This window comes from Zingiber officinale, chromosome 5B (assembly GCF_018446385.1).
Source record: "Zingiber officinale cultivar Zhangliang chromosome 5B, Zo_v1.1, whole genome shotgun sequence".
Classification (NCBI taxonomy): Eukaryota; Viridiplantae; Streptophyta; class Magnoliopsida; order Zingiberales; family Zingiberaceae; genus Zingiber; species Zingiber officinale.
The window spans coordinates 100,621,962-100,642,524 of NC_055995.1; the positions used below are offsets into that span (position 1 = coordinate 100,621,962).

Here is a 20,563-nt window from a genome sequence, read left to right on the forward strand (position 1 = left end):
CCGGCATCTTTACATCCGATCGGCAGCATTACGATCGGTCGCACGAGCGGCATCGTCCGCCCAGCATCTATCTGACCGATCGACGTCACCACGGTCGCACGCGCGGCATCGGCCGCCCGACATCTATTTGACCGATCGGCGTCACCACGGTCGCACGCGCGGTATCGTCCGCCCGGCATTTATTCGATCGATCGACCTCATTCCAGTCGCACGCGCGGTATCGTCCGCCCAGCATTTATCCGACCGATCGCCATCATTCCGGTCGCACGCGCGGCATCGTCCGCCCGACATCTATACATCCGATCGGCAGCATTACGATCGTTCGCACGACAGCATCCGTCCGGCATCTATCCATCCGATCGGCATCACTCCGATCGCTCGTTCAGCATTGCCAACTCCTCGCTACTCGACTGCCGGACCAGCATTTTATGTTCGCTCGTTGACCATTCTCGATGCTGCTCATTCAGTGCGTCAGGCCAGTATTTCATGATCGATTGATCGTCATTTTCTCTGTCGCCCGTTCGGCGTTGTCCGCTCAGCGTCTATCCACCCGATCGGCATCACTTCGATCGTCCGGTCGGTATCTTCGTGGCTGCATACTAGGCATTGGTCCGGTTACAGATTTGATCCGGTCGGCACGAGTATTATCTCATTCGACATTGTTATTATAGCGACCGCTCGTAGGACAGCGTACATTGTGTTCAACTATGTGACTTTGGTATCGAAAGCGGTTCAATCCTTTGCGATAGACCGTCCAGTCAGTCGGACTCACGCCTCCTTCGACTAGACTTGAAGGGAGGCTTGTGATCCGGATATGAAAGGGGCAAAGAAGGAATTAGGAGGAAACTGGAGGGCATTTTAGACATTTGGAATCAAATTAGGTTTTTGCTTTTAAGGGCGATACAAAGAAGGGGGTTTTTTTCCGCCGCCAGAGAGAGAGAGAAACGGAGGGGGAGCTTTCCTCTCCATCTTGCACTGTTTGCCGGGGTCATCACCGGCCTTCGCCGGTCTTCGCCGGCAACTTCTTCCGTTGCTCTCCTCCTCCTCGCGACGTAGGCGCTGTGCCGTCGCCATCATTCCCCAGCAGCTCCCTCGCCGGCACCCTCCGCGCGCACAGCGGCTCCCTCGCCGGCAGCCTCCACGCGCACAGCGGCTCCCTCGTCGGCAGCCTTCACGCGCACAGCGGCTCCCTCGCCGGCAGCCTCCACGCGCACAGCGGCTCCCTCGCCGGCAGCCTCTACACGCAGAGCAGCCCTCCTCCGGCACTTACCGGCAGTCCTGGTGCCGACTTTGCCTAGTGTTCCGGCCTACGCGCCGTTGTCACATTCCGGCCTGCGAGCCGATGTCGTACGCCGGTCGTGTCGCCGTTGTACTCCGATTGTGTGTCACCTTTCAGATCCATGCCACATTCGGCTCCGCGTTGTCACCTCCGGACCCAGCTCCTCTTCGGTCGGTTCAGAGGCATCCACCCTTCCGGGTCACGACGACTCGGTCAGCTTCACGACCAGCTCACTCATCCATCCGAGGGTGCCCCCCTGGGCCAGGGTACGTTCTCGTACCTTTTCTGCATTCAGTTAATTATGTTGTCATTAGTATTCGGTTGCTTATATGTCTGTGGAATTCACCTCGAGCACCGAGGTACCAGAGACCGGGGGCGACCCGGTCGCTGGATACAGGTACAGTTGACCGAAGGAGGACTTCAGACAACTTGGTCAATGCAGCGGACAGATCATCGACCGGGTCATGGGGATGCGGTCAACCTTCCAGACACGTCACACCGGCAGGTTCGTCTTCTTAGCTTCCAGACAGGATCAATGTCAGATTGCAACATTGTATCCCAAGACTCCTAAAGAAATAGCCAAAATGAAGGTAATACCATATGCCAGTTCTATTGGTAGTTTGATATACACTATGTTGTGTACTCATCTTGATATAAGTTATGGTGTTGGCTTAGTTAGTCGTTTCCAGTTAAACCCAAGATCGAGATACTGGAAAGTGGTAAAGAGGATATTAAAATACCTTAGAAGGACAATAATTATGTATCTGTTTTCAAGGATCTAAGATAAGCCTGAGTGGCTACACAGATGCAGATTGGACAAGAGACCTTGATGACAGAAAATCCACATCTGGCTATACCTTCTTGCTAAATGATAGCGTCATCTCATAGAATAACAAGAAGCAGGTTATGTAGCCGTGTTGACAATGGAAGTTGTGTGGCTTGACTTGTGTAGTCTTGTCGACAATAGAAATTATATGGCTAGGCTTGTGTAGCCTTGTCGACAATGGAAGCTGTGTGGCTTGCGCATCAGTTGTGCAACAATCTGTCTAGTTGAAAAGGTTCCTGAAGCATTTGAAAATTACTGAGAACAGTGAGAATCCTGTTACAGTGTACTGTAACGGTCAAACCGAGAATCCTAAATATCATAACAAAGGCAAGCATATAGAATTAAGCATAATTTTATAAGGAATATTGTGGACAAGAAAATGATAATTATTGAGTATATCCCTACACGTACTATGCTTATAAATCCTTTTACTAAGTCATTGACTAAAGAGTCATTTTAAGAATATGGGAAGTCTTTGTGACTTCGTAAAATACAACACGTTGTAAAATGCCATGATCTATTCAGTGTATATATTGTTACATTTTAGATTAAATTCTCGATGAGCATGTTGGCAGATTGAGATTGGTCCACTCACGTGGACAATTATCTCTATTTATTAAGTATACATAGAGATAAGGTCGTTACTTATGGGACAACTTATGTAGCTGAGAATAGAGACATACCTATAAGTTAAGGTCGCCTTGATAATTATATCAAGATAAGATCATTTATATAATGATCGGAGTAAATGTATCCACCATTTACTGAATCTGTTTAAAGGTCATATTGGAATTCATATGTTGAATTCAGGTGGAGGCATTAGGTATGTCTAGATCGAAATCTGTATGATGTTAAAATTTGAGAAAAATATGCGCTCTTTTTAGTAAAAAAAATAACATCATAGCATGTGATTCATACCACATATGCTATGGCAACAAGAATGGTAGTAGGAGAATAGATTCCTGCTTCTCTACTATGTGAGACCCTTGAAATTACAAGTTAATCTCAATTTTACCCTCAGTGACTATTTAGCTGTCTACTTAAAGTTATAATCAATGTCTACTACTTTAGCATGTTTCCTATTGGTTATGGATGATTCAGTCTATGGAGCATAACTAGAAAAACGACTGATTAAAATGAATAGATTTTAGCTAAAAAGGAAAATTAAATAGATTTGCACCTTTTGATGTTATTCACTGGTCGACTCATTTCTGTTATATATAGAAATGATTGTGAATATTGAATATGGAATATGCTCTTGACATAATAGTCATTATGAGGGATTAGAGATGTTCATATTGATGTAAATCAAGATTATTTAATCTGGGTAAGTAGCAAGACATGGATATCTCCTAGATAATGTTGTGTACCACTGGGAGATTGGATATTTCCTGGGTAACGGATATGTTCCGCCAGAAGAGAGGCTATGTGCCATAATGAGAGTATATCTAATTCATTTGAAAGAGCGGCTAAGTAAAGTGTAACAACTTTATTAGCATTGATCGCTCAGAGAGCAGCCATGTAAGGTGTAACAATCTTCTTAGCAATAATTGCTCAGTGTGCTTACTGTCGCATGAACCATTTTCCCTAATGTATAGAATGAATATTCTTATTTGGTCTTTGTGACTAATTAATTTTTCTCTGTCTTCGTGATTTGATCGTCAAATAGTCTATATGACTTAATTGGTCTTTGTGACCAATTAATGTTTGGCTTTCGCATTGTGACATGATCATCTTGTAGTTTATGTGACTGACATGGTCTATGTGACCAGTTAACCTTTAAGGATTGACTTGGACGAGTGGGAGATGTTGGTGTTAAGAAGGTGAAAGGGTGCTTCTTCCCCTTCATTTTTCAACCCTCTCACCTTCCTCCATTAATGGAGGTAGAGGAAGAGTCATCTTCCTCTATATAAAAGAGTGTCCAAGACAATTGGTGTATGACGAGAAAGGAGTACATGCATCAGGAAAAGGCTACTAAGTTGTGTACGCAGATGAGATCGAATCACAACAGAAGTGCTGTCAGAATTCTACCGAGACTATATGTCTTGCAGAGAAGGAGAACATCCATTAGAGAGGGATTTAGTTTGTGAACCATGAAGAGCTTTCCAATTTCGTGATCGTTCTTCCATCAGCAAGTCTTGCCGGCGCCGATTACAGATCTGCGGGAGATCATTGTTAATATTTACTATTTTTCATGCTTTAGAACTATCAACATATTCTGCAAGCAAACTATACACTAGAAGCTTGCTTCCTGCTATGCACAGAAATTGCGGATCCATTTTGAAAAAGATGTCAGAGCATCTTTATGATTTGTCCTTTTTTGAAAATGCTTTGAGAGTCGTGCATAATCATTGATACTATAAAAGGAATCTTCATCTACCATCGTATGTACGCTCACAAGACGCGATACCACTAGCTACTATTAATATTAATTCATTTTTTGACTCAATTTGATCACTAACTTGAATGTTGGAGGACCAACGCTAGGGACCCCTTCCCTGGTCCGACGACTAACGCTCTTTTTGAGATACATGGGCATTTAGGAAGCATTTTGAGGTAGTGAGGAGTCTTCATTTGATCAATATCAGAGTCATTATTCTCAACCAATTATCTTCTCTACTTTTGCACCGGATCAAATAGATCTAGTCAAGTCCACTTAAAAATAATGAAGATCTCAACAATTGATCCCCCTCTAATTAATTAACTTCTCCAATTGTGAATAGCTAAGAAACTTCCATATCTATTATTATACTTTCAATCGATCATAGCAATGTTACCACATGCTAGTTATGCATTCATGCCGTGACATTGCTGGGAAACTAAGCACTTATGATTTTTTATATATAATTCAAATATCTCATGTATAACAGGTCCCAGTGGACCTCTATAACAAGTTATCCATTTTTTTTCTCAGGTCCCAGGTCCCAGGTCCCAGTGGTCATGTAACTTATAAAATAAGTTATCCATCCATACATGTATGGCAATCAAATATGTTACATTTATAAATTTGTGTGAGATAAAATTAGGTTTATTTTAAAATTAATTTTAAAATTTGAAAATTATTATATCTGAATTTGCTCTTGTGGTAAGATTGAGTTGGTTAGTACGGAGTAGAGTTGTTATAATAAGATAAGGATTCGAATCTCAATAAAATTAAGGAAAGAATTTTCTTTCATACTAGATAACTATAATTTTTTGATTTACCTCTTTATAGATAATCATGGGACCAATTACGTAGGACTATTGAAGTGACGGATTTTATTTTTTTTATTATAATGTATAAACATGGGTAATAGATATATTATAGTTTAACTAACAACGACATAATTACATGGCCAAGTGGACCTCTATAACAGGTCCCAGAGTCATTAACACTCTAAACAAAGTTATAGTTTGTCCTACTCTTGTTTAGTGTACCTTAATTATTAAGGTTTTAGCTAGTGTCAGTAGCTAGGCACCATCCTGTCTCAGGTTTTAGCTAGTGTCAGTAGCTAGGCACCAGTAGCTAGGCACCATCCTGTCACTGAGATTCTTGAAAGAGCAGGAGAGAGACTATTATTAGCCCAGTGAGGGATGTTTGGTTGCATGGTATGAGAGTGGAGAATATGAAAGGAATAAAAAATTAGTATTTGGTTTGAAAATTTGATGGTCTACAGATTCAATGTTTTTAGATATGAGAATGAGTTACTTATCAAAATGATCAAAATGGATAGAATAAAAATTCTTTCATTTTTGTTCTCTATTTCTATTATTCTTATTCTTATTTCCTTCTAGAACCCAGCTTTTCTGAATCTAACTGTGAGGCACAGTGTAATACGATGTATGAATATAGTGATGTAAGGTATTGATGATATCTCTATTAGTATGAGACCTTCTAGATAGAGCCTAAGAGTAAAGTCATGAGGGTCTAGGCCTAAAGTGTACAATATCATGTCATTGTAGAGATATGTGAACATCTTTTGGGCTCAACAAATGGTATCAGAGTCATGGTCCAGACCAGATGTCATGTGGGTGACCTTGAACGAAGTTGAATGTGGGCCCGGAATAGGTCAGGGTGACCGGATGTTCATGGGAGGCCTAGAGCAGGTCAGGGTGATCGGATACTTGTGCGGAAGCAAGTAGGTCAGAGTGACCAGATGCTCGCAGGGAGGCCCGAAGCAGGTCAAGGTGACCAGATACTCGCGGGGGGGGGGGGGGGCCTGGAGCAGGTCAGGGTGACAATGCTGGCGGGGAGGCCTGGAGTAGGTTAAGGTGACCGAATACTTGCAGGGGGCAAGTAGGTCAGGGTGACTGGATGCTCACGGGGATGCCCGAAACAGGTCAGGATGACCGAGTACTTGCGGGGGGAGGCCTAGAGCAGGTCAGGGTGACCGGGTACTTGCGGTGAGGCGAGTAGGTCAGGGTGCCCGGATGCTCGTAGATAGGCCCTAAGTAGGTCAAGGTGACCAGGGCGCGGATGCTTGCGGGGAGGCCCAGAGCAGGTCAGGATGACCGGATGCTCGCGGGGAGGTCCGGACCATGAGAGTAATTGTGGTCCTTCGTTTGAGGGGAGGATTGTTGGGGTTCAATCAAAGTCTCACATTGGAAAGATTTGGTAAAGATCATGCGGTTAAAAGGATGCATGATATCTCCATTGGCATGAAGTTTTTTGGGTAGAGCCCAAGAGCAAAATCATGAAGGCCTAGGCCCAAAGTAGACAATATCATGTCATTGTGGAGATATATGAATATCCTTTGGCATAACAGAAATAATAAAATTTTAAGAGATCATGATTTTTAATTTAGATTGAATCATAAAATTTATAATATATCAAATTGAACCTGGTACATAAATCTATATTTATTAGAAGATATAATTCATTACAATCCAATTTTAAACTTAAAAAAAACATAGTTTAAAGTTTTTCCAGATGTTTCAAGAAATTTTAGTCTTTTTTATTTTATGGAAATTGATTTTATTTAGTTAAACTAAAAAAGAAATTCTCTGTGTTTAACCATTTTTTTTTTTTGTCCTCCTTGAAAATTAAATATTAGAATTAGTTTACCGAATAATCCCTATTATGTTCCGCGTCACATAGTGGTCCATTAGTTACCATTAATTATACTTCCATCACAATGTAATTAACAAACTTCCAAGAAGGACACGTGTGAAAAATAAATAAATAAATAAGATAATAGAAATAGACTTTGCAAAATTCCAATAAAACAACTCTAAGTATCAACTCGGATATACAAAAGTGTTGGCTCACAATGTTGTTTAAAATTTTGTTGTCATCTCATTTTGCATACTTAATTAACGTTCCCTCGATCGACCACGTTACACTTGGTATTTGTTTATTTCTACCGCAGAAGAGCATGCACCTTTGGCCTTGATTTAAGCTTGTTCGAGGCAATTATATATATCACGCATTAATAGCAACCCACAAAGGATATACAAAGACCAAAAGATGGATTTAATTAAATTAATTAGTCAACTGCATTGCCTAACTGCATTCAAAGTTAGAATCATTTGGCTTTCTCAAATTAGTTAAGATTAATTGCCTAATCCCAAAGAATTCTTTATTAGATACTTCAAATTTTTCTTGACCAAGTCGATGTATTTAATTTAATTTAATTTAATTTTCAGACAAAATGACTCCTTTGTTAAAAATAAAATAAATAGAGAAGGAAAGTAAAACTACAAAGTGTATAACATCAAGGCCAAACTTAATTCTTAATCCTTGGACAATTTATGGCAGAAAAAAGAAGACATTGACGAGGCAATATATATTTTAAATTGACCAAGCATGTTTGAAACCCTAGAAAAGAATTGATCAGGAACTTTCTGATCAAGAGTGTAAATTTCCTCCACTCCATTCAACAAGAATTAAGTCACGGTTGAACAAGTTGCATTAGTTATATCATAAACAAGTACTTCTTAATATTTTTTTTATATTTTCTGCATTAAAAATGAAAAAAAAAAAAAGACTGAGGAATCATGTGCTATATATGCATTAATATATTAGATTAAATGGTAAAGTCACATGGTAATTGAATTACTGGGGAATCATGCACTTCAGTTAAACAGTTGCCAGAGTTTTTTTTATTTTAAATAAAAAAAAAAAAAAATCACATCCAAAGCCAATTTTCCTACTTTATATTGCAAAAGTCGATAACGCGGAGTATATTCAAAACCTTGCTTCTGTATTACAATTCTATTATTCTAGTTGGTGCTTGTGAGGGCCAATTTTCCTCCCTTTAGTTAGTCTCTTTATTATCGATTATTTTTTCCACTAGTTAATAGTTTTTTTTTGGATGGAACCGATCAAAATTTTGCTGGACCAATAGTTTTTCATTGATTTAATTGAGTTAACCAATTAATGAAGCAATCGATCGACGAAGAGTCTCTCCATTAATTTCTCTCTTGTTGCTCATCGTCATCCTTCCTTTTCCTCTGCTTAATTTGAGCTGAGCTAGTTACGTCAGCAATTGGCCAAGGAGAGAGCAAAGCTGAGAGATGTGCGACTACTTCTCGCAGAGGATGGACGGCGATCTCACCGACATCGTTCTCACCGGCGGCCACTTGTCGAACTCCGGCCTCGATCCCTTCCTCGACGACGACGCCAACTGGCAAGTCGATCAGCTCCTCCCCAACAGCGACCCCTTCGCTGACCTCCAAGTCGACCCGATGTTGAACCCCTACGTCCCCGGCGGTGCTACCGGCGTCGACCACGGCGGCTTCGGAGATCGGTTCCAGCTTCTACCTCCGCCACCGCCGCCAAAGGCTGTGGCTGCTAAGGTGCACCAGATCTCGCTGTCGCCTCTCTTGCCAAAGATGATTACCGCCGGCGGTCCGATGGCCGGCGCCGCAGATCGCTGTGGAGAGGAGCAGATCTCGCCTCGTAGAGCTACTACTCCTGGCAACAAACGGAGGTGCTGAAAAAATTCTCTCAACAATTTGTCTTCCTTTTCCAATATTTGGATTTATATTTGCAGAAAAGGTCAGGCTAAGAGGGTGGTATACGTTCCTGCACCGGCGGCGGCGGCGGCGGAAGGCAGCAATAGGCCGAGCGGAGAGGTTGTTCCCTCGGATCTGTGGGCGTGGAGGAAGTATGGCCAAAAACCAATTAAGGGCTCTCCTTATCCACGGTAACTAATCACGCATTAAGTGTAATTAGATCTGATTAATTGCCATTATTCCATGCAAATTAAGTATTAACCACATGGACGCGAAACAGGGGCTACTACAGATGCAGCAGCTCCAAGGGCTGCTCCGCCCGGAAGCAGGTGGAGCGCAGCCGCGCCGACCCCAACATGCTCGTCGTCACCTACACCTCCGAGCACAACCACCCCTGGCCTACCCAGCGCAACGCCCTCGCTGGCTCCGTCCGCTCCTCCCACCATTCCAAGTCCATCAAACCGCTGCCGCCGCCCACTGACGCCACCGCCACCGATCCATTAATTAACCACCCCGACGCAGAAGCACTGGCGCCGCCGGCCTCCACCTCTCCCTTGGTCAACGAGGAAAGTGGCGTTTGCTACAAGCCGATGATCCCCGAGGCGAACCTGCAGGCCGACGACTTCTTCTCCGACCTGGCCGAGCTGGAGTCGGAACCGATGAGTCTCATCTTCTCCAAAACCGATCCCTTGTTCAGCATGTTCGATTGAAAGCGGCTAAATTCAATCAGGAGAGGGTTTATAACAAGACCCCGGAGCAGCAAAAGAAAAAAGCTTAATCGAGTCCTCCTGTTCAAGGTCTAGTTATAAACCTTCTTAATTTGAATCCACAAAGTTGTTAATTTCAGTTTTGTCTAAATGGAGAAGGAAGTTAATCGATGGTCAGTTTGAGACGACCTTCAAGTTTGGAAGTTTGGAGTAGTGCAGGAGGATGGGACAGAAAGCCGGTGAGTAAACAGGAAAGCTTGAAATTAACAGTTGCAAAAGTAGCTTGTCCATCTCTTTAAGCTGCCAACATGGTGGTGGGCAAAACAGTTCATGCTCCTTGTGAGGACTTAAAAAGGAGGATCGATGAACATCTATCAAAAGAATAGATCATACTTAATTTTGAAATTATGATGACAAGCGAAATTAGCAAGCTTAGACATAAAAGATACATACGTGTATCGAATTAATACATGAATTAGTTCGATTACTTCAATTATGCTACACTTAATTTGAGCAAGGTCTACTAGTCACCAATTGACTTTAGTTGAAATTCAACATTTTTTATAGGCTCATTTGGCTATTTTTTTTTTTAACTCAAGGTCGATTTGGTACATGAAATTTCAGTCAATATAATGAAGGATCTCATAGAAGGATATGAATATATTGAATTATTATATGTAATTTATCTTGTATGGTAAGTTGTTTTTAAGACTCGAATTATAAGATCATATGACAACAACTTTAATACTGCTCTCCGATTAAATATGACAATTATAAATTACCTTTTGTGAACGAAATCTACACCCTAAAGATCATGTATAATGCAACACCCCACTCATGAGCCCTTGTATGGAGAAACTATATAGGTGGCTCCGCCCGTTATATATTCCAATTTCTAGATGTTGAAATTTCACTCATTAATCAACGTTTCAAACAAAAGAATAACTAGGAAACATGGAATTCATCACTTTATTAATATCATTGTCGACCATTGTGGTGTAGAAAGACACCCGACTCTAATGATTTCTTTCGATTCCATTGTTTTAAGTCACTCTGAGATCAAGGAAAGGTCATATGCTCATTGATTGGCTTTCATTGGTTGATGGGAAATATGAGCCATGATGAACTCTATGAGTGCAACATTGTGCACAATGGCAACAGCTGTAGCCATTATGCTTCATGCTGAGAAATGAAAGGTCTCCTTTGGCAAAGAACAAGATCCTTTGACATTTGGTGCATTACAAGCCATAGTCAACAAGAAACACACAAAAGAGGCACATCTCTGCAAGATAATAATGGTGCCAATCTCCCTAAAGCAAAAGTATCTTTAGAAAAGTCAACAAAAAGATTAAACAAATAATGTTTCAAAGATTTTTTTAATCAAAAGAAAGAAATCCCACTTAGCTGCTGAAGGGATGCATGGTTTGGTGTCATTGGCTTTAATTAATATATTAAAACTCCATTTTCTATGTGATCCAAGAAGTACTGTGCATCATGCATGTTCTTTGTATGATTAAACTGTGATAGATCAATGTAGTTGAAAGCTAAAGGACAAATGAATCATAAAATATATTAATGACTGATCAGTGGTTGAGAGATTTTTTTTTTTTTTTGTGTGTGTGTGAAGTACAATATATAATAGCTAATAAAATTAAGGAACAAGGTAGGACCTTTGAAGGAAAGAAGCCCTCCAATTGTCCTTGTTTAATGGCTTCCAGTTCATGCAAGCAACCAAACATGACCAAGAGGAGGAAGAGTTAATTATTCAACTGGTAGTGATATATACAATAATTAATCAAGCAACATGTCTTAGTCTTTCTCTAGAGTACAATTCTGGCTAGCAAATATTTAGTAGTCAAGTAAAATAGGTTCTATCCCTTATATACCTGCACTACAAGTGCAGGGATAAAGGAATAATAGGATATGGTAAAAGTAGACTTGTTCATGATGTATTTGATGTTGCGAGAATGTGATTGATTCACCGCAAAGGAAGAGCGAATTAACAAGTTCTGAATTGTTAAGTAGTACTCTCCTAGATTAAGAACACTAGTGTGATTAGAGGAGAAAACCTCAAACAACTCTCCATATATCTCTTTATTGTCTTTTACATGCTCTACTTAAACCTAAACTCTAAACACAAATATCAATCTCAAAGTGTTCTTTAATATAAATATCCTAAAGTCTTCGGTAGATTAAAATTGAAATTGGTGTATATACACACACTAAATATATAAATACAGTGAACATGATACATTATTTAGTTTTTTTGTTGTTTTTTACTACAGTCTTATGTTCTATATATTTATATAATCATATGTTATAGTTTTGAATTTTATAAACCATTTGTTGAAGTTCTGAAGGTATATTATAGTTCTATATGTGATTTCTAAAATTTAAACTAGAGTATATACAAAAGTATCTTGATATATAAGATCATAGAATATGACTATACAAAATCATATATCATGTACTTTGATTGAATTTATAAATTTAAAATTTTGTATACTAAAGCTTTAAGATGTATACTAGAGTATTAGGCAAGGTGAGAATTCAATTTTGGAAAGATCGGAAAAAGGTATCAATCGAATGCTTGGGAATACTCCAAATTCGGAGTTTGAGGAGGTTTAAGGGGATTTATTCTATGATCAATTGACTACCAGTCACATCAGTCAATTGATGTGTTTGAGCAATCAACTGATGATACCGTAGTCATTAATAGAATATAAAAAAATAGTTGATCAACTCAATTAATGTTAGATCAATCGATTGAGCAGTCAACTATCATATTAGTCGAGCGAGGATGTCTTCTTAGTTTCCCAGACATCTGAGGATCGAATCTTAGTTTCGATGAATTAACATATGAATTTCCCTTAATGGGAGGTGTTGATGCAATCAACTCCTGGTCAAGGCTTGGTCAAGTTGATAAAGCTCGAGTTAACTCAAGTTGGGATTTCGATGTTTGATTAATATATTATTTAGTCGAATGAGACATCAAGTAGATCAAGATTAACCGGATACTTGACAATCAAGCAATATATTAAGTTTATTGAGCGAAAAGTCAAATAGGTCAAGATTGACCGGATACTTGACAAGATATGAAAAGTCCAAGTGGATCATTGTCAATCGGACATATGGCAATCAGAAGTTCAACATGGAGTTGGCACAATACGTAAGGTCCAAGTGAGTCATATTTGATTAGACACTTAATGTTCGAAAGTCCAATAAGTAGTTGGCAAGAGAAAAGTATAAGTGGATCATAGTTGACTAGACACTTAGCGGTTGGAAGTCCAATATGGAGGTGTCACGAGAATCAAAGTCCAAGTGGGTTACGGTTAACTGGATACTTAGTGATCGAAAGTCCAACAAGTAATTGGCAAAAGAAAAGTCCAAGTGGGTCACTGACGCTGGATGGAATAGTGATTATCTTACGGGTTGATGAGAATGGGGGTTTAAGGAGAAGGCAATAAGAGAAAACTATCGTTCTCCCAATTTTCCTTAATAAAGAAAATTTTATTTAATAATCGAGAATTATTCCTCGAGCAACTAAATAGATGGTTATATAGACCCAAACTATGACACACAAAAAAAGAAATCTTAACATATAGACTCCAATTCCTATCTTATAAAAAAAAGAAAAGAAATCTTATATAACGGAAAAGAAAAAAAAGACTCATAAGGTACTCACAATCTTAAAATCTCAAAATGGACTCAAAATCCAAAATATAAAAAAAAAATACTAAAAAAATTAAAAATTATCAAAAATAATAAAAGAAAATTTGGATCCTCCTATATCAGTCACTCTGGCTTAAAAAAACTCGTTCTTGAGTTTAGGCTAGTTCAAGTGGAAGCCCAAAAGAAAGATTAACTGAGATCAACTTGGTAAAATTTACTAGTAGCTAATTGACTTTGGAAATCTTGTTCTTCTTCTGGAAAAACTCAAGTGGTGCATTTCCATTATGATCACGACCACATTTCATAATATGACCATTAAACTCTAGCACCATTTGAGCTTTCAGCTCCACATCAACTACTTCTAGGGCCTTTTGGATTATTCTATAACCATACATTTGAAGACTGAGTGGCAAAACACAACCAATCAATTGAATTGCAAGTTGTTTTCTCTAAATTTCTGTACCATGCTCAAAGAAGTTTTGAATGACATAATTGCCAAAAACGCTAGTCATTAAGGCATGATCGCTACAGACTATTTCAGGAAAAATCAAGTTTTTGTCCTCAATTGAAGCAGTTTTAAGTTTCTGTTGAATGAAACAACTTCCAAGCTGATCCTTACTGAACTCCACAACATGTCCAATAATATCTGAAAGTTCAAATAATCTAGTTTTGTTGTTCTTGAATTCTAATAACAAATATGAAGAATAGCCTTCTCCTATATATTGCACTGTTCTCCGCAACCTCGAAACATTGGAAACTCCCATTTGACTTCGAGCTGTGGACGACATCCGATATAACCACACATTTTGTCTAATTGGGCTTATTCTCTCCAGCAAAGGATACATCTCATCAGGTTGTTGACTTCAGGATTTTCGTTTATTCCAACAAGGTAATATTCTTTACTATGATTGAGTCAATGCCCTGTTCTTCCAGTTCTTATAATCTGCTGAAGCTGATTGGTTTTCACCCATATGATTTCTTCAACTTGCTCATCGGGTATGGAAACAGTCGAACTTTTAGGTTCAACTTGATTCTTCATGTAATATACCAAAAATATATATATATATTAAAATGCTTAAAATTATACATAATTAAATGTATTTAAAAATAAATTTATATTTGTGAGAAATTGAGAGAGAAATAGATTTATATGAATTTATATAAATTATTAAAAAAATTCTAGATTTTAAATGAAGCTTTTTATATGTTTTGGGATGAAGGCTTTAAGAAATAAAGCTGGTTAGAATACCCAATTAAAATGAGAGTTAATTGAATATAAAATCTAAATCTAGATAATTTAAACTTAAGTTTTTATTTTCCTCTCCCACCTCTTTTCCGGATTAATTCGATCCTGCCTGGGTGAAATTTACCTCTTTTCCGTGTCTCTTCCCCTTGTGCTTGCGGCGTTGTTCTGCCGCATGGCATCGTCGTTCGTGAGCCGTCGGAGTCACTTCCCTTCCCTGATGTCGGTCATCGTCCTAGACAAGTAGGAAGCACGCCGCCTGTCGCTGGGTCGTGGCTTCGTTCCTCTTCCAAGTGCGTGGCATGCGATGACTGTGGTAGCCTCTGTCGCCACCCGAGCATCAATTTTCCCTCTCCTCCCTCTACGTCGATCGCTGGCCTTTTCTGCCCTTGCGAGCAACCTGTCACCACCTGTTTCTTATTCCCTCTGCCGAGCAGACGTCGCTGCATCGTCCTCACCGCAAGTTCCTCACTGCGGCATCGTCGTACTATGAGGGAAGAAGAAGATGGGTACTGCGAGCATAGCTGGACAACACCACTACCACCGTCGCTTGGCTACTGTGAGCTGTCACCGGAGAAGAAGATGTGAGCCATTGGCAAGTGAATTTGGGGTAACATTATTAAATAGTTTCTTAATTAGATAATTAATTAGGGTATTAATTAATTGGATTTAATTAGAAGATTAATCAAAGTATTAATACATTAATTGATAGTTGATAAGTTTTATTGATGGACTAATTTGGTTGTGATTTATTTGTTTAAGGTTAATTAATTAATTAATCATATTAATTAATAAGTTATTAATTAATGTTTTTGATTTAATTGGTAAGTTAGATAATTGGTTGTTATATAATTAACTAAGTTATTAATCTATTAACGGTTACTTGAATCACATTGAGAATTAATTATACATCAATTAAAGGATTAATTGAGTGATTAACTAGCTTACTAATTGATTTATTTAATTAACATGATAGTTAATTAAATTAATGATTGACTAATTGATAAATTGACAAGTTAATTAATTAATATGTCGATTAATTAATTAAAAGATTTATTAATTATATGTGGATTAAATCAATGGGATGATTAATTGGTTATAAATCCTTAGATATTCTTCTTGCCTCTATATATAGATTTGAGTTTGAGACAGACTATCTGAATTGAAGACATCAAAGGTTTGTTACAGTTAGAGGTGAGTAGTTTCTTCTTTGAACTTTTTAGATCTTTGATCTTAGTATTTGAGATTTGATTAGGCATTAGTTATATGTTTACCTTAACTCCACTTGATATTTTTTTGAGTTTGATACGTACATACTTGAACTTAGATGTGTTCCACTTGATATCTTGCAATCCCGTTGCTATCTATGCTACTTAGTATCATGTGTATTTGTTATTTTTATATACATTGATTATATCTCATACTTCTGGATATGACTATATTACTATTGTATAGAGATAATTATATTTATGGATCTGATTATTTAATTTCTACTTATCATTACATAGTATATATCTTATCAACCATTGTCTCTTATTCATGGTTGAGAAAGTCGTCAATGACCGTTGTTATATCCTGTCGACCATTGTCTCCTATTCATTGTTGAAAAATTCGTCTCCTATTCATGATTGAGAAAGCTGTCAACGATCATGATACATTCGACTGCTCATGAGACATCCATGGTAGCGAGTTCACGTGCAGTCCATGGCTAGATAGCAACGTGTATATCCTATTTGTCCATGAGACCATTCGTGATAACACATTCATATGTAGTCCGTAGCTAGATAACTACGTATATACCTTGTCTGCCCACGGGACTATTCATGGTAGAGAGTTGTTGCGTGCAGTTAGGATTTATTATATGCTTGTTATCTATTTGTTCATGATGGATTTGAATGCACTGTATGTACTCCCGATTTATTGGTTATACATGGTTGAGCAAGTTAGTGGAGTGTTATGTTGTTGGTTTTGATTTTAGTTCACAGATGATTATATTGGTGCCCTAACTTTTGTAGTAAGCATTACTTGAGACCGCTCCCTTTGATCTCCTTATATGTAGTATTATACACTATCTATCTTATACCCATTGAGTATTTTGTACTCAATACCCCTTACTTTTCTTTGACTTCCAGGTTAGCAGATAGAGGGTAGGTTGTATCGACTACCCTAGTGTTGCTCAGAGATCAGTGTTTGTCAGTCCTGCTCGACTTTGAGTTATCAAGTTTCAATTTTATATTGTTGTGATTTGGTTGTTTTTTTCGTTGTGTATCAACTCTTTGAGTTTTGGTATAATTGTAGTAATCTTTACCTTGTTTAGTTTTGTTTAGTTATAGTATGTTCATATGTTCATGCATATATACACGCATCAATATTTATGAATTTAGTGATTTTATGTTGCATTGGTGCTAGTGCTAGCTTTAATTGGTTTGGTACCAATTATTTATTGTATTGTCACTAGAGGGTATTGTCTGATTTGTTAGACAATTATACCCTTAGGGCGTGACAATTTTATTGGCATCCGAGCATGGTTTGATGTCGATTACGATTTTTTTAGGATATCCATCTTGTTTCGATTTATAATTTCTGAGTTTAGGATGCCAAGCAAGTCGAAAGGACGTCTTTGAGCTATAGGAGAATAAGGTATATCTCTAGTGGTTATCTTAATTTTTGTTCACTACCTTGTTTAGGTTATGGTTATATAAGTTGAATGTCATAGAAATTAAGGTATTGTTTATACACTCCAATTTAGTTGGATTGTGTAGTTGTTTCTATACCTGTCAATTATGTACTCACTGACTTGAGTTTAGCATGATGACACTTAGTGAATCATGTTGAGGATCTTGTGTCCAGCTAGAAGGGGGTTGGATAGGCGATGCTCCCAAATCGATTGTTTCTCCTATAATGTTAGTTTGCACAGCGGAAATACAGACTAATATAAACAAAAAATCTAAAGACAATAAGAGAAAGAACAAGCAAACCACTGACACAACGACTTACGTGGTTCGGAGATAACTTGCTCCTACTCCATGGCTGTCCGTAAGGTGGATTATCCCTCAATCCGTCGGTGGATTAGTCCCTAACAAACTCCGGCTATCTCAAGTAGCTCCTTGTGGGTGGAGAAACCTCACCACAATACTCACCAAGACCTCTTGAATTACACAAGCACTTGAGAACTTTTGTGACTACTAATTAGGGTTGACCGCCTCTAATTTCGTCACCTTGGTCAGTCATCCCAAGCTCCATCTTATAGAGTTTGGGAAGAAACAACCCTGCTATTTTATCATTACCAGTCGGCTGATCTTTACATCAGTAGACTGGTACCTGGCCAACGACTCTCTCAACTACTCTCTACCAATCGATTGATCCCAGCCGTTTAGGCACAGAACCTCTTTGTGCTCACCCCCAATCGACTGGTCCCAATGTCAGTCGACTAGTACAACCCTAAAATTAAGATTTCCCATCCCGAGTACATTTCTCTCGCACTTGGATCCTCACGACTCACTTGACTCTTCTTTGCAGCATTGACCTTTTGCCTTCAAGCTTACTTCCTTTGGCTCTCATCCCTTGGATGCATCCAAGCCCACGGCTCGTACCTAATGTCATCCTTCACGTATGCCTCGAAGTCACTTCCCTGGACCTTGTCCTTGCTACCTTGTCCACGGTCCCTCGGATGCTCCATCCTTCACCAGACCTGAAGTCATCAAGCTGAGTCATATGTGTATCCTGTAAATCTACACACTCACATACACATATCAAATAACGAGGATAAACCTAATTTTTCTCTTTGCCTGAATACTAAAATACATGGTCGCACGGACCATTGGGATTGCTCCAACAAATCATCCCTATTCACAATTGTGGTCGAGGTCGTGTTAGAGTGTATACTAAAAGCCTAGCTTTTGGTATAAATATTTATCTAGAAATAAGAATCACATTGGTCAAATGTCTACATTTATGATAAATGTAATTGTTCAATTAATTTATATTGTAGATAACATGGTGTGTGGTGTCACACACAGAGGATCATGTTATCAGTACCTTATAAATTATAAACAGTAGCTCACGACCATAATGGAAAGGAACAAACCATTGGAATGTCGTAGTGTAATTAGGTATTAGTTTATCTTAACTATATAATTACACTAGTACACTTAGAGTGTATTGAGTAGGACCATTAGAGGTCGTTTCTTTTATACTGACTTTATAAAGAAACAAAGACCTCAGTTATTATGGAAGTGTGTGCTCTTAATCCTAATATAATAACAAGCACATATATTTGATATTTATTTCTTTAATTTATCAATGGGTGAGATTTAGTTCGATGAATCAATAAGCCCGATAAGTTGGGAAATGATATCACTTATAGTGTGTGTTGTTGATTATAGAAGGAAGCTGTGTCCTAGTGATCTAGGTTGAGAATGTCCCCAAGAGGAGCTCATAAGGATTGTCATGTTAAACCCTGCAGGTGGACTTAGTCCGACATGACGATGAAGTTGAGTGGTACTACTCTTGGAGCTAGATATTAATTAAGTGAGTTGTCAGTAACTTACTTAATTAGTGGACATTTGTTATCTTAAACACAGGGAGACTAACACACTCATAATAAGAAGGAGCCCAAAATGTAATTTGGGATTGGTGCGGTAGTTCAATAATAGTTCTCTAGTGGAATGAATTATTATTGATAAAATTAAGTTGTGTGTTCGGGGCGAGCACGGGATGCTTAATTTTATCGGGAGACCAAAACCAATTCCTCCTCTCGGTCCCACCGCATACCCACCTTCTTACCCATCCAATGGGGCCGGCCAAGCTAGCTTAGAACCCAAGCTAGGGCCGGCCAAGACCAAGTGGATGAGCCATGAAGGTGGCCGGCCAAAGCTTGGGTCCCAAGCTTAGGTGGCCGGCCACTAGAATATTAAAAGGATTTTTATTAAAATTATTTCTTATGTGGATATCATGTTTTAAAAGAAAGTTAAAAAAATTAAAAATTTCCTTTTATAACTTTCTACAAAAGATTAAGAGAAGAGATTAATCTCTTTCCTTATTTGTAGTTTAAAAGGATGGTTTTAATTTTTGGTAAAAACTTTCCTTATTTGCCAAGACCAAGGATTATAAAAGAGGAGGTAGAGGAGCCTTCATGAGTGAACAACCTCTATTATTTTCTCCCTCTTTTCTTCCTTGGTGTGGCCGGCCTCCTTCCTTTCTCTTCTCTCCATCTTGTGGCCGGACCTCTCTTCCTCCTTGAAGATCAAGTGGTGGCCGGATTTTAGCTTGGAGAAGAAGGAGAGAAAGCTTACATCCCTTGGAGCTTGATTGGTGGAAAAAGATCTTCATCTCTTGGAAGCATAGTGCTTGGCCGAAACTTGAAGAAAGGAGAAGAAGGTGCTTTGGTGGTTTCTCATCTCGGAAGATCGTTGCCCACACAACGTCCGAGGTTAGAAGAGGAATACGGTAGAAGATCAAGAGGTCTTTCTAAAAGGTATAACTAGTAATTTTTCTTTCCGCATCATACTAGTTATTTTTGGAAATAATACCAAATACAAGAGGCATGCGATTCTAGTATTTCGAATATGTTTTTCGATGTTGTGTTCTTTTGTTTTCTTTTTCCTTGTGATTTGATTGTTCTTTTCGGTTAACCTAAAGTTATTTTAGGAAATTAAATATTAGCTTTCCATAAAAGGTTTTGTCTAGTCGGTGGTGGTTGCTCCCATATCCAAGAAGGCCATGTGCCTCGCCACGTCAGTACTGGGAACCAATTATGGAAATTAATATTTAATGGAATTAATAACTTAAGGTGATTTGGGTCGAACGTGTTAAGTTCCGCAGGAGACCCAAGTCAAAACCTAAAAGAACGAATAGATTAAGTTTTGGATCAAACATGTTAAGTTCCGCAGGCGATCCAA

At 38.8% G+C, this 20,563-nt stretch overlaps 1 protein-coding gene across 1 annotated transcript; it reads left to right on the plus strand.

The window, feature by feature from the left end:
- The first annotated feature begins 8,310 nt into the window (after window positions 1-8,310).
- Window positions 8,311-10,129, plus strand: LOC121985188 (probable WRKY transcription factor 14). Its single transcript, XM_042538485.1, has 3 exons — window positions 8,311-9,016; window positions 9,080-9,232; window positions 9,322-10,129. The coding sequence occupies exons 1-3, from the start codon at window positions 8,601-8,603 to the stop codon at window positions 9,749-9,751; spliced, it is 999 nt and encodes a 332-aa protein (XP_042394419.1). The 5' UTR covers window positions 8,311-8,600; the 3' UTR covers window positions 9,752-10,129.
- The last annotated feature ends 10,434 nt before the right edge of the window (window positions 10,130-20,563 follow it).

What these genes read in the sequence shown, in the direction of transcription:
- LOC121985188 (XM_042538485.1), top strand. Translation starts at nt 8,601, where the DNA reads ATGTGCGACTACTTCTCGCAGAGGATGGACGGCGATCTCACCGACATC. An exon ending in ACTCCTGGCAACAAACGGAG is followed by an intron (nt 9,017 to 9,079) that starts GTGCTGAAAAAA and finishes TTATATTTGCAG; the next exon opens with AAAAGGTCAGGCTAAGAGGG. An exon ending in AAGGGCTCTCCTTATCCACG is followed by an intron (nt 9,233 to 9,321) that starts GTAACTAATCAC and finishes GACGCGAAACAG; the next exon opens with GGGCTACTACAGATGCAGCA.